The 13,413-nt window shown below is 31.1% G+C and overlaps 2 protein-coding genes and 1 non-coding gene across 3 annotated transcripts; 1 reads left to right on the top strand and 2 right to left on the bottom strand.

Annotated features, from left to right (window-relative positions):
* The first annotated feature begins 4,495 nt into the window (after positions 1–4,495).
* LOC107928637 (vascular-related unknown protein 4) lies at positions 4,496–5,498 on the top strand. The gene is made up of 3 exons (XM_016859893.2): positions 4,496–4,989; positions 5,154–5,225; positions 5,294–5,498. The coding sequence occupies exons 1-3, from the start codon at positions 4,648–4,650 to the stop codon at positions 5,408–5,410; spliced, it is 531 nt and encodes a 176-aa protein (XP_016715382.1). The 5' UTR covers positions 4,496–4,647; the 3' UTR covers positions 5,411–5,498.
* Positions 5,499–8,598: 3,100 nt separating this feature from the next.
* TRNAG-CCC (transfer RNA glycine (anticodon CCC)) lies at positions 8,599–8,669 on the bottom strand. Its single transcript has one exon. It is a non-coding gene; the product is annotated as a tRNA-Gly (tRNA).
* Positions 8,670–9,061: 392 nt separating this feature from the next.
* LOC107928649 (electron transfer flavoprotein subunit alpha, mitochondrial) lies at positions 9,062–12,455 on the bottom strand. Its single transcript, XM_016859904.2, is given in 9 exon segments — positions 9,062–9,238; positions 9,394–9,515; positions 9,518–9,533; positions 10,011–10,063; positions 10,221–10,379; positions 10,650–10,813; positions 11,485–11,696; positions 11,902–12,084; positions 12,189–12,455. Coding segments are annotated over 9 exon segments (1,059 nt in total). The 5' UTR covers positions 12,261–12,455; the 3' UTR covers positions 9,062–9,160.
* Between the last annotated feature and the right edge of the window lie 958 nt (positions 12,456–13,413).

The following is a 13,413-nucleotide window of genomic DNA, read 5'->3' as shown; positions in this document are numbered from 1 at the left end:
GGAACGGAGGCATTTTTTAGAAAAAATTTGAAATCGGCAAGTTCGCTTTTCTGCTTATGGTGGGTTGACTTTCACTTGTTTAGGTGGAGCCATTCTAGGCAACTTCATTTCCAGTTGTACTGGTCAAGTTTTAATTATGGTTAGAGAAGGTTTTTGTTGTGTCTTTGGATGCAATCTCATTGTTACATTAATCTCGTCAACATCGCTATTTTAAATTTATTGGAACTATTCTTAAATCCTTCCCTTTAGTACATAGGTCTGAATCCAAGCAATTCACAGGGAAATTAACTATCTTATTAAGAATGGACCACAAATGTTGAAGCATGCAAGCTTTTGTTCCATGCTAACGAATTTCTTACCCTAGCCCCCTTTTAATTTAGATTTGCAAATGTGTGCCTATTTCATATCAAATTTACGTATAATATTAATATTCGGTTTGATTCAAATTTTATCTAAAATTTTTTATATTCGTAAATATTTAATTCAAACTCATTAAAATTTACCTATATTGTTTTTTATTTCTAAAAAGATATAATTATTTTTATTTAATAACCATTATATATTTTTTTCTTTTATTAAAGGCTTATATATTTAAAACAACCTTAAACTATAATGACTATAGATTAAAGCAAATGAACTTATTTAAGTATAAAAACACTATAAAAGCTTATCTAAATAAGTCATTATAGTTCTTTTTAATATATAAGCTTTTATTAAATTTGTTGAGTAATATTGTCTCTCGTGTCTTATTGATAGGAGTGTTCGAGTATTTATATATGTTACAAATGCTATTACAGCTCATGATAGGGTCCCACTATTTTATCTTAACTCCACTGCCTCTAGTACAAACATTCTCTGTCTCCTAGTATTCACATTCTCTGCGAACTCCATTTTGCTAGGCATGTGTCTATGGAGCACGCGGTCATTTCTATTCTAGACGAGCTCCGTACTTGCTGGACATGTGTCTGGGTGGCGTGCGGAGCACGCAGCCCTTTCTGCGAGCTCCCTAGGCCCCTGTGAGCTAGAACTGTGGCCTTGCGTTACGAGTTAGGTCCTTGGCTTTGCCTTGAGAGCTGAGTCTGCGAGCAGGGCCCGCGAACTCGCCTTGCTGTCCTCTCGTGGCTCGCTTCGTACTCAATCTTCTAGTGGGACCTATCCGGGTTACGGGTAGGTGACTCGATCCTATTTAGGACTCAGGTTGGTGATCACTAATGTATAACAAAAATTTAAACATACAATATTTATAATATACTATAGTATATTTAATTTTTATATGATATAAATTACATGATACATAAATAAAAACAATATATCATAAACATGTTGAGCCGGACCAAGTTAAGGCTCTTGAGCCCAAACTTAAATAAGTTTAATCTTTTGTTTCCTAAATTTTGGAAAAGGAAATCAATTTTTTGGAGTGATTTATTTTGGAAAAAATTTTAATTTGATTATTGTTCTCAAAATAGCTATTGGGATGATAAAATGAGGACATAAAAAGCTTCAAACATTGGATTAATAAGTCTGAATTGATAAGCTTCAAATCTCATCCTTTCCCGAGAGCAGTTTTGTTTTTGTTTTTTTGATAAAGTAATATTATTTATAATTCCAATTACAAATTAATTAAAAAATAAAAGATAAAACATGAATGAAACAGTCTCAACCTTAATTTCTGGTTCATTTCATAACAAAAGAAGGCAAACATTAGAAAAGGTAAAGAAACTGATAGGAAATAGTGTTAGGCAAGAAGCGTGCTATATCATATTTCTTATCTAAATTTTCATTCAGAGGCCCACACAACTGTAAGAAATAGTCCCCCAAATGTACATATAAATTGAATTTTGAACGAGTCATGGCCCGACAGTGATGTTATATCTTCAATTTCACTTCAAATAACTATCTTTAAATCCTAAACACAAGTGGAATGCGGAAACAGAAATGTTCCTAAAATAAAACCAATTTGTATTTTGTTTAATTAAGTTAATTGGAAATGTTGGGTACGTAAAATGATACACACAGGGGAGGAAAATAAATGCAATCGTTCATATCTTGTGTTTTTATCATAGAAATTGAAGGGTGAAAGCCCCCCCCCCCTCTCTCTAACCTTACATTACCAAATATTTTTCTAAATTAGGTATTCGTTGTCAGTAGATGTTTTTTGAAAAGGTAAATAATTTACCATGAAATGTATTTCATTCTCATGAACGAGAATCGAACCCCTAACCTTTCCGACCTCATAATTAAGGGATGAAATAACCACACATAATTTTTATATTACCAAATTTTAGTATATGATTTACATCCATCATAACAAAAGCGAAAAAACTACAACCCCTAATTTTAGAACTATATATATATATATTCTTGAATACTCATGTCTATACCCCTAGATTTCACTTCTTCATGTCAAAGAAAATGAGAACCATTTATGTCATTATCATTTTCTCTCAAGATACTTTGATTTTAAATTTATAAATATGAATATATCGATTGAAATAATTATTTTAATTGGGTTTGCGAATTCATTAAAGTTATGTCGATAAGTATTAAAATTGGATTTGAAATTTTTTTTTTTTGGTGAATTACAAGCAAGAGGAGGGTAAAACCCTAACAACAAAGCGACTAGCTCAACTCAAACCTAGACCACACCTGAAACGATAAACACTCTAGCTATCAAACCGACACGAAATTTTAAATTTGAATATTTATAATTGATTTGTTTTGACCCTAGATTAGGAGATGAAAAATTTAAGTAGCAGCTGCCCATGTCACCCACATTTTGGTGGAACTTTTAGTACTTGATATATTAATAAAATTAATTATTGGATATCTCTTTTTTTTTCAAATTTAATTTCTAAAATAACATTAACCTAACATTTTTAATATTAAGTGAAAAATAGTTATTTACGTACTTATATTGTTCAATACTTTTTTAACAAAATTTTGTATTAGTTAAAAAATTAATAGGATTATTAAACACATTTAAAAAATTAAATGTTAAAATTTTTTATTTTTAATGAAATAAAAAATATTAATAATTTATCAAACACATTCTTAATATTCTTAATTGTAATTTTTTTTTATTTCACCACTATTGTTAAATTTAAATACAAATATGTATCACACTAAAACTACAATAATTAATCTCAACCTTACCTTATTTTGAAATCTCTCTGAAGTTTAACTTAGCGCTATGAGTTTGGAGTACTGAAACACAGTAAAGGCTCAATATTTCACCGCATGCTCACGCTTCAATAGGAAAAAGATGCCTCCAATGAAGCATTTTTTTAGAGTTTTACGCTTTATTTTATTTTATTTTTCCTTTTATTAAACACGTTTTACATTATATTTAAGTAGTAAATGAATACATCATAAATCTGCAAAAGCTATTTTTACAAAATAGTCAGATATATTATTATATTTGAATCCAAACACATATCTCACTGCTATAACATCTAATCTCATTGCTAAAATAGTTAAATTATTACCCATTCGTAAAATAAATTAAAGAAGATGACAAATAATTCTAATACTTCCCAACATGATGAAGCCTGTAATGAAGGTTTTATTTGGACAGTTGACATAAAGAAGAATGTTATTAAAATTAGAAGCAAATCTTCACCAAATCTTCTAATTAACCAAATTGTGGTATAAATAATCAAAAGTCAATAGCCTTAGATTATTATTAAAAACTAATGTTAATGTATTTTATAATAGAAAAGGGAAATTTGGTATTTAAGGAGCAGTTAGATAAAAATGGGCGAAACGACAAGGTTGTAAAATGTAGTAAATGACAGTTCAAGATGTTTGTATAAAACAATGAAACCTTCCAAATTCATGTTACAAATTTGCTAATGGGATCCCATCATCAACACATTGCGCCCTTTTCCCATGAAATTCTTCTTATGGAAATGTTTTACAGCATTTTACATATAAAGGAAATGTTATTCCTCTTTTGCATTTTTTTTATCATTTTCAAGTTTAATTGGTGTTTTATTAGCTAATGATACTAATTTAGAAACTTTAATAATATTATAAATTACATATATTTTAAGATAAGAAAATGTTGAAAGAATACATATATTGTTGAAGTCAAATTCTGCAACTAATTATCAAATATCCTTCCAATAATGGAAGGATGTATGTATTTCAACGAATGATTGAGAAAAATACAGACCCTTTCCTTAATTTTCAATGAAGAAAAAGTCATCCTGATAATAGTTTAATTTGATTACGAGAGAAGTGTCCATTTATACTGTTGTAAATTCATGTTTGTTTTAATTAGTGTTAACGAGTACCTCTCTTTATTTATAGAATCTATTTGGTCTAACAAAGCGACTTTAGGGAGAGATTCAAAGCATTTTAGTGGAAGGAATTTTAAGAAAATATTGGTCTATGTTGGTGCATACCAACATACATACATACATACATTCTTCCCCCCCCCCCAAACTCCCTCTAATCTAATAATAATCTGTGTTAGTATTTGGTCCACATCAATCCCACCAACATTCCTATCTCTTACTCTTCTATTATTCTCAAACTTGTCTTTTCTTTTTCTCTTTCTTTATATATATATATATACACGTACATATTTGCAGGTGGGAAGGGCTTTATTTATCACTTCTCAACTTCTCTTTCTTTCTCTCACATATGGAGAACTCCATGAATTCAATGTTTAGACCATCATCCCCAGTGGGTGATGAAACTCCTGAGGAAAGTAGTTGGACTATGTATTTTCAAGATTTCTCAAATGATATCCAGATGGATGGTAACAGCAGCAGCTGTTATTGTTCTTCTTACATCAATTACCAAACATCATCGCTGCTGTCTGATGCAGCTTGTTCTGCGGCTGGACCACATGCCTTGGATCATAAAAGCAGTAAGAAGAACAGGTTGAGTTTCAAGAAAAGGAAGAATAATGGATCACCTGCTGCCGGTTTTGTTGATGATGATTTGGAAGATACTGCTAGCTCTCCTGTTAACAGCCCCAAGGTCAGCCTCACCTCCTTTTGTTTTGGTCAAATTCTTCTTTTACTCCTTATACTATGCATAATTTACATGTTTAGTCATTTAAACATTATATTAACCAGTTTTTCATTGGATTTTAAGCTAGAAAAATGAAATTAAAATGTCAACTTCCCTTTTTTCTTTTATAGATTTGTAACACTAACATGGAGAACCAATTTGATAAGAACCTGAAGGTGAAAGATGCTATGGACAAACCTCAGGTAAAGAAACTATCCTTTCGTCTTGATTAATTAATGGGGTTTATTATTGATTAATGTTGTTATTACAGAAGAACAAAGGAAGCGGTTCATCAGGACAGACAGATGAGAGAAACGATGAAACCCAACTGAAGAAAAAGGGTCTTTGTTTAGTTCCATTGTCAATGGTAGTACAATACCTAGGTTGATTTCAGTTTTATTACCAATCCTATGTATATCACTCACTCTCTCTCCCTGTCTTCACCTGCATCAATGCAAAACAGTAATGTTGCTTCATATTATCTGCAAGTATATATGGGCAATGATGTTCTTTGAATGGGAAAAAAAAAGATTAGGAGAAGAACAAATGGTGCACAATATTTAGTTAAAGACAAATACCTTTTAATTAAGATCGCAGCAGAAAGGATTGAGTTAAGACAATGACCTTAAAAATACTTCATTAGTGTAGTAATATTTACCTAAAATTAAGACTTTTTCTTTCTCTCAAATAATTATAAATATGCTGAGAAATCAATTAAAAAACATTAAGGACATATAGGTTCCAACTACCTAGAAGTCAACAAGAACCTATAATATCTTTATAAAGGGGTTGGTTTTGTGTTTCAACATATCTTACAAATTTCATACAAGACAGGCATGTAATTTGGATCCAAATAGTAATATTAAGATTTTGAATTTTTTTAAATTTTTTTTTCTACATTTATTATTATAATATATTTTTATTTTGTAAAAAATGAGTTTTTGTTAATTTTTTTGATTGAGTTGAAACTCGATTGATAGGTGACACCAACAATTTTTTTATAAAAAAATGTAGAAAACGATAAGCAGATAAGAGGTAATTATCACTTAATATTTTTTATTTTAATATTATGTTTTAAAATAATGTAAATTTTTTTAAAAAATAAAGGTAAACATATAAAATAAAAATAATTTAAATTTAAAATTTCCATTTATCTAACTAAATTTTACACTCATGAAATATAGAACTTAAATTCAGTGAAATTCCCTAATTAGTTGCTCTAGTATACAAAAAGTGTGTTAATTAAAAAATGAACCAATTAAGCTGGAACGAAAGCAAGTTGGTAAAATTGTTAACAGTGTGGACGGAAATCTCTAAAATACTGATGGCATTGATGACGATGATTAGGATATGATTATTTAATATGATATAGATGGCATTGATGACAATGATTAGGATATAATAAAATAATGATTATTTAATATGATGTAGATTTTATTTAATAATAAGTGGAAAATATTAATTTGTTTTAAAAGTTGACATATCACTTTTAAAAGAACTATTTTGATTAATTAATTAACTAAAAACAATATTGGGAAATAGTTTTTTTTTTTTAAATCGACCCATTTTTCATTTTTTGCTTAATTTTATTAAATATAACCAATCATATTTAATTTATTTGCTAAATTAAAGTAAACTAAAATAAAATAAAATTTCAGTTTTATAATAAATTAATATTCAATACATGTATTTTTAATTAAAATTCACATTATATTAAAAATAATAATTATTTTCGTCAATATATGTCATAATTTTGGATGATTTCTATTAACACCATTATCAATTTTACCAACTTGTTTTTATTTTAAAAGTATAGGGATTTGATTGGTCCATTTTTTCAATAGAGACACTTGTTTGCTTCCTTCTTGATATTAGAGGGACTACCCTAGTACTTTCACCCTTAAATTTAATATTTAATTTTTTTTAACGCTTAATTTTCTAATTTATCAAACATCTTAATGAGGAACTTAAACACAGTATTAAATATATATAGCTACCTCCTCCAAAGCATTTGATTAGATCGATCATTTTGATGAATCCCCTAACCAAAGACTCTTACATACCACATGGATATCGTCAAATCACATTAAGATTTACTTGGAGATTTATCTCATCACATCCAAACTCACGTGTAATAAAATATTTACCATAAACTCTTCAAGACATGATCGAGACTCATCTTATCACATCCCAATAAAACCCACCATAATTCTACTACCAATATCCTACATCTTCCCAACTCTTCCTCAACAGCATTATATATGAGTGTTAATAAAAGAAATAGTGTTTAGTGGCATTAAAACCTGATACTAGAATGTGATTTGGGTGTGCATGTAACATAAAAGAATAGACAAAAAGTTACACAAATAATTGATGAGGCATAAAAGGAAAGATGAAAAGATGTGGACCAATCATAGATATAGATGTGGTTTAGGCGAATTGCCATATCATAATTGAACTATTATTCCAACCATGGTTTGTAAGTAGCAGCCTATAGGGTTACCAAATCTTTCTAAATTTGGGACTATATATCACCCAAACTGCTTCCAATACGGAAAGTTTTCTTTTCTTCAAGTATAAAAAATGTTTGGTTTTATTTTTCTGAAACAGTAATTCTACGTAGTTAGGCAGTGTTCAGTCACTCTCAAATACCCCTAATGTCAATTACTATCCATTTTTGAGTTATTAACGTTATTCTCGTTATTTTATATTTATTAACTAACGATGTAAATGAATATAATTAATTATTATTATTATTATTAAAAAATCATATAAAGTATGTGAGAGATAATAATATCTTAAACAATATATCAATATAAATATATACGATACTATAGTCTTTTATTACTTTTTTTCTATATTGATATATTTTTTTTTAAAAATTTACCATAGTTATAGATTTATGAAAAAACATGAATATTATTTGGTATATATGTGTTAATTTATATGAAATTACATTAAAAATATTTTTTAAAAATACATACATAAATATTTATTTTTGTTAATTAAAATAATATCATTTTCTTTTTGCAATTATAACACCATAAATGAAGACAAAAAGATCATTTATATTGATATGATTTTTATTTTTAATCATTTTATTTGCCAAACTGGTTTCAAAATTATTTTAAATTAATAAATATATAGTGAATTACACAGGATAAAAAAATTAGTTTAATCTATTTAGTTGTTGGAATTTAAAATTTAAAAATACAATAGATAATATTGTTACTTCTATTAAATGTGATATTTAATTTTTAAATATTAAAATGCAGCACATTGCTAAATTTAAAAAAAATATGGAAAAGAATGGAGAATCCATAAGTAAAGAAAAGGGGAAATACGGCGCCCCATCCATATAGCGGCTGTTGAATCATATGAAATGCATGAGATGTGGCACCAAATACAGAATTTAGAAGGGATGGGTGAGATACAGGAACTGCTTTCGTCACACAAAAGATATGCTTTCCCATTCTAATCACCTAAATACATGCATTTTTAACTAACTCAAAACCATTTAATATCTACATATTAAAAAGCTATTTGCAAAATTTTCTTTAGCAGCCTTTCTACATTTGCGCATCCGGGGAATCGAACCCCGGTCAGTACCGTGGGAGGGTACTATGATACCACTACACTAGATGCGCTTCGTTGTGAATTGATTCTCAAATATTATATTAATACTAAATATTGACTCTTCTTTTATTCCGCCAACTATTTTACAACTCTGAGATTGGAATGCAGTTCAGTTTGTTCCTTTTTTTTATATATATATAACAATCAAATAGAGCGAAAACATCAGTCCTCTGTATAATTTTGAGTGCTTTGACAAATGAAGAATTCTTTAATGTGATAAAAGAGCACAATTTATCTTTGTTTACCTCAGTTTTACTGCAATTAGCTAAAGCATAAATGTAGTTATCTATTTCACCACAACAATGGCAGAGCCATGTGTGTATGTAAAGGAACCCGTTAAAGCATCTGCTTTGCTCCCAACCAGAGGCTAGCAACTTAAAAATCAAGGTAGAAATGTCAGCTATTCAACAGTAAATTTTCATTACTTTTATTGCTATTCATTTTGAAACTTCACTTTAAACACCATTCAACAATTTTTTGTAACTTTGGGAAGTATACAGGTCTACTTTTTCTCAGGAAGCTTCTCTAACAACTCTGGTATCACTTCGAAAAGATCACCCACAAGTCCATAATCAGCTACCTGCACCGTATAAGAATATAGAATGCAGCGAGAATCAATCAGTGTCCGACATCTAACAATCAAGGTCATATATGCACCCTTTTTGTGTATGCAGCATGCATTCACATCTCTCAAACAGGGCATATATGCATGTCTGGATAGGAAAGGAGGATCACCTGGAAAATGGGTGCATCAGAATCTTTGTTAACAGCAACAATAATCTTAGAGTCTTTCATGCCAGCTAAGTGTTGAATGGCTCCTGAAACACCAAATGCCATGTATAACTCCGGGGCCACAATTTCCCAGTTTGGCCCACCTGACAAAATAGTCAAAACACAGCAGATCAGAAAGGAAAAACATATATAATATATTGCAGCAATATGCTAGTTTATTACTTCGAGCTATTTTTCTTTTTAGATTCTCATCCAAAAGCAAATGCATATTTCTTCAAGGATTGAGGAGAACAAAGAAAGCTAACTGAATGATGCAATGGTATGTAATCTCTTGATTTTATAGTTCAATGAATGTATCACAAATGATCCTTTAAATCATGAAATAGTTTCCTCTTCTACATGCATGCATGTGTTCTTTTTGTGGAAAATAAGAGAAAAAGGACAACATCTTAGGAATCCAACCTCAACAAAGCAACCAATGACAACAGTAGTTTAAATGTTCCATTTGAAACCATTCAAACAAAACCAAAGAACCAGCCAAAAAATATAAAATGACATGATACAAGTTCCTTATCACATGCTTGTAACTTGTCAGCGGGAAAGAACCATATGCATCTTACCTGAAGGTCATTGGGAACAAATCCAGCATCAACAGCAGCACGGGTAGCACCAACTATAGCACAAGAGAAGAACCAATAAGCATAATATCATAAAAATGTAAAAGACTAGTAGATAAGGTTCACTATATATTCGTTGGAGAAAAGATGTGACAAGGACAACACTAAAATGAAGATATTATAAGTTCAACATAGTAGAGTTCTGGAAGCTACCAGCTGCACCGAGCTTTTCTGCAAGCTTCTCTATCATTTTGAAGTTCTCAGCACTTTTCAAAGCTCTCCCACCTGTAACCACAATCTTTGCACTTCCCAAATCAGGTCGACCTGTATCCTGGGATGATAGCTTCATGAATCTAGATTTACCAACAGAATCTGCAATCAGAGTAAGAATGATGGTTTCAAGACATGGCATAGACTCCAGTTGCAAACCCAATATCCAAGTAAATCTAACGAGTTAGAGTAATGAAAAAAATTTTAATATAGAATTTCTCAACATCATAATTCCGATGCAAAAACTAGGAGAACAGAAAAGTCTTCTTTAGTTCCTTTCCACTCTGAAGCAGTAAGGCAGAATACCGTACAAGGCAGAGAAAAGTCAATTTGAAGTTTGAACATCTGTGCATCAGTAGAAGGTACACAGACCTTCATCTAAGGTTGAGAGATCAACCTCGGAAATAGAAGCCCCACCAGACTTCGAATCAACAGAGATAGGAGGCACCGGGAAAGAGGTAGATCTAACTGTCAACATGCAAGGATTGGCACCAGTGTATCGAACTGTACAAAGAGCATTTCCAGCATAAATCGGCCTGTTACAAAAAAAGTAGTACACCTTACAGCAAAGTCAGTTTAACAAGAGGTATAAGCTTCTTAAATGACACAAACATAGTAACGGCAAAGTTTAAGCTTTAAAGTTACTTATTGATCATAAATACATACACGAACCAAATATCCAATGATATAACTGGTCACAACTAACAAGAAGCTACATTGCTGCCTACAAGTATTAAATAACCTACATACTTCAACACAATTCAAAATCAAGACCCTATGGCCCTTGACTAGCAACCAACTAGTAGACGTGGAGCGAACCCCAAAATACTTCTGATGCAAAGCCTGTCCAGTTTCCTGATATCTGTATCTAATACTTGTATCTGGAATATAACTGAAATGGGCATGAGGGGTATAATACTCCAACTGCAAGGAAGAACTAAAAGATAATTAAGCATTTGGGTAACAAAAACATACCCCGTCTGACACTAACCTCCAAGTCTGGGTAACATAGCAAAATACAATTCCTCCTAAACCGTAATGTACTTGCCATTTCTTACAAAAGCCCATTGTTTTAAAACCTCAAGTGTACCAACACAACTCAATTAACTTAACTTGCGCGACAAGCAACAGCAATTCACATACAAATGGTATCCACCACAGTGCATTCTGCTATAGTAAACAAATAGCATGACAACATAAAAGTTACCTGATAAATTGACGAGGGCCATTAATGTCAACAACATCAGTAACAGGAGAAACATCCAAAAGGGCAGCAGCACGAGGTAATATGTTCTTCCCAAATGAATCTGAAGTAGTAATTACATGAGAGTAGTCTCCTTTTAGCTGAACCAATTGGATTAACTTAGCCCATGGCTCAGCCAAAGGATATGCAAACTTCTCTGAATCAGCTACAAGAACCTACAAAGGAAGCATACATATATTTATCAAATAATTTTCATCCTTCAATTAGAAATTAAATTTAACTATTAATTTGATTTCCCGCAGATTAAAACGTAGAATTAGGAGTGTAATTTAAAAAGAAAAAAGAAAAGTGAAAATTTATAACTAAATAAAAATGAAAACAGTAAAAAAGGAGAGAGTATTGACGTCAGGGGTGACTTACCTGAGAAATAGAAGGGTGACACGTGGCGGCCTTCTCGGCGGCTTGGTGAAGGGAAGAGCCGGAGCCAGCCAATAGCAAGGAAACGGGATTGTCCTGGCTTAGGGAGTTGGCAGCCACCACCGCGCTCAATGACTGAGCCTTGATCAAGCCACCTTCATGCTCGGCTAACACCAACGTACTTGCCTTTTCAATAAAAGCAAAATTATAAGAAAATAAACTAGAGGAAATTTCCATGTCTTAAATTAATATTAAAAATAAAGAAAGAAGACGAAGAAGAAGAAACTTACGGATCTAAAAGCGAAGGTGGAACGAAGTAGATGTCGTTTTGACAAATTTTGAAGAAGTAAACGACTCGCCATTTCTAATTCTTCATTCAAGTTTTGGAAGATCTCTGATTCTAGGGATTGTTTGGGAATTATTTGATTAAGTTGGCGGTCGATTAACGATTATCCAAATGGCGACGGAATCTGCAGAGACGTCTTCCTCCCCTCCACCCTCAAAGTAGAAAAACGCTGCGTTTTCTATTTCAGGAATGGCCCAATCAACTTTTAGCGGCCCAATTAAATAAAATAACCTTTTATTTATGAGCTACAACATCCACCAGCGAGATGGAATCATTTTGGTCAAACTACGATTCCTGTATTATAACATTTATTAATATTGAGTTTTTAATTAAGTTTTAATTAGATTTGTATAAGTATTATTGTGTAGGACAATCTCGATTTGAGTGTGTTAATATACATTATCCTTTTATTTATGGGTTAAAAGGGATTATAAATAGTTTTAGGCATATTGTGTCAAAAAGTATGAGATTAAAATTATTTGTTTTTATAATAAAAAATTAAATTTTATTTAACTATAGTATAAAAACCTGGCAGCTAGTTTAACCAATTAATTTAAAATGTTAAAAGTTTCTATTTCTTTTGAATTAAAAATTTGGATACAAATGAGATTTTGTTGTTTTTTATTTTATTTTATGATAAATTATATCAATAGTCACTCAATTTTGGAGTAGCTGACAAAACAGTCACTCAGGTTTCAATTCAGTTACTCAACTTTCGAAAAATAACAAAACAGTTATTTTAATCATTTTCCATTACAAACGTAGCAGAAAAGTGACCTGACATACTACTGTAAAAAAAAAAGAAGCTGAGAAAAAGAAGAAAAGAACAAGAAGAGAAAATTTCCAAAGCTCCACTCATCACCAATGGCATATCACCATTACCTTCAAAGCTCCTTAAACCCACTTTCAAACTTTGATTTCGTCTATAGAGGAGAAGAAAGCCCCACAGAGGAGAAGCGGTGGCCAGAATTTCATCTATATCTAACAGTGGAGATGGTAGATGGGGGGATTTTGATTTCTCAAATTTTCGACACGTCTTTTGTTTTCTCAAATTTTGCAACAATGGCTTTGCTTTCGGATTCTTCCAAACAATCGCTTCTCCCAACCTTCCTTTACTCTTCCCCTAACTCTTTCTCTTTTGATCGATTCCCCGATGCCAATAACTCTAC

The sequence above is a fragment of the Gossypium hirsutum genome, chromosome D01, assembly GCF_007990345.1.
Source record: "Gossypium hirsutum isolate 1008001.06 chromosome D01, Gossypium_hirsutum_v2.1, whole genome shotgun sequence".
In the NCBI taxonomy this organism is placed as follows: domain Eukaryota; kingdom Viridiplantae; phylum Streptophyta; class Magnoliopsida; order Malvales; family Malvaceae; genus Gossypium; species Gossypium hirsutum.
The sequence above is the reverse complement of the archived record's forward strand: the minus strand, read 5'-3'. Positions and strand labels throughout refer to the sequence as shown.

What these genes read in the sequence shown, in the direction of transcription:
- LOC107928637 (XM_016859893.2), top strand. Translation starts at nt 4,648, where the DNA reads ATGGAGAACTCCATGAATTCAATGTTTAGACCATCATCCCCAGTGGGT. An exon ending in CTCCTGTTAACAGCCCCAAG is followed by an intron (nt 4,990 to 5,153) that starts GTCAGCCTCACC and finishes TTTCTTTTATAG; the next exon opens with ATTTGTAACACTAACATGGA. An exon ending in ATGCTATGGACAAACCTCAG is followed by an intron (nt 5,226 to 5,293) that starts GTAAAGAAACTA and finishes TTGTTATTACAG; the next exon opens with AAGAACAAAGGAAGCGGTTC.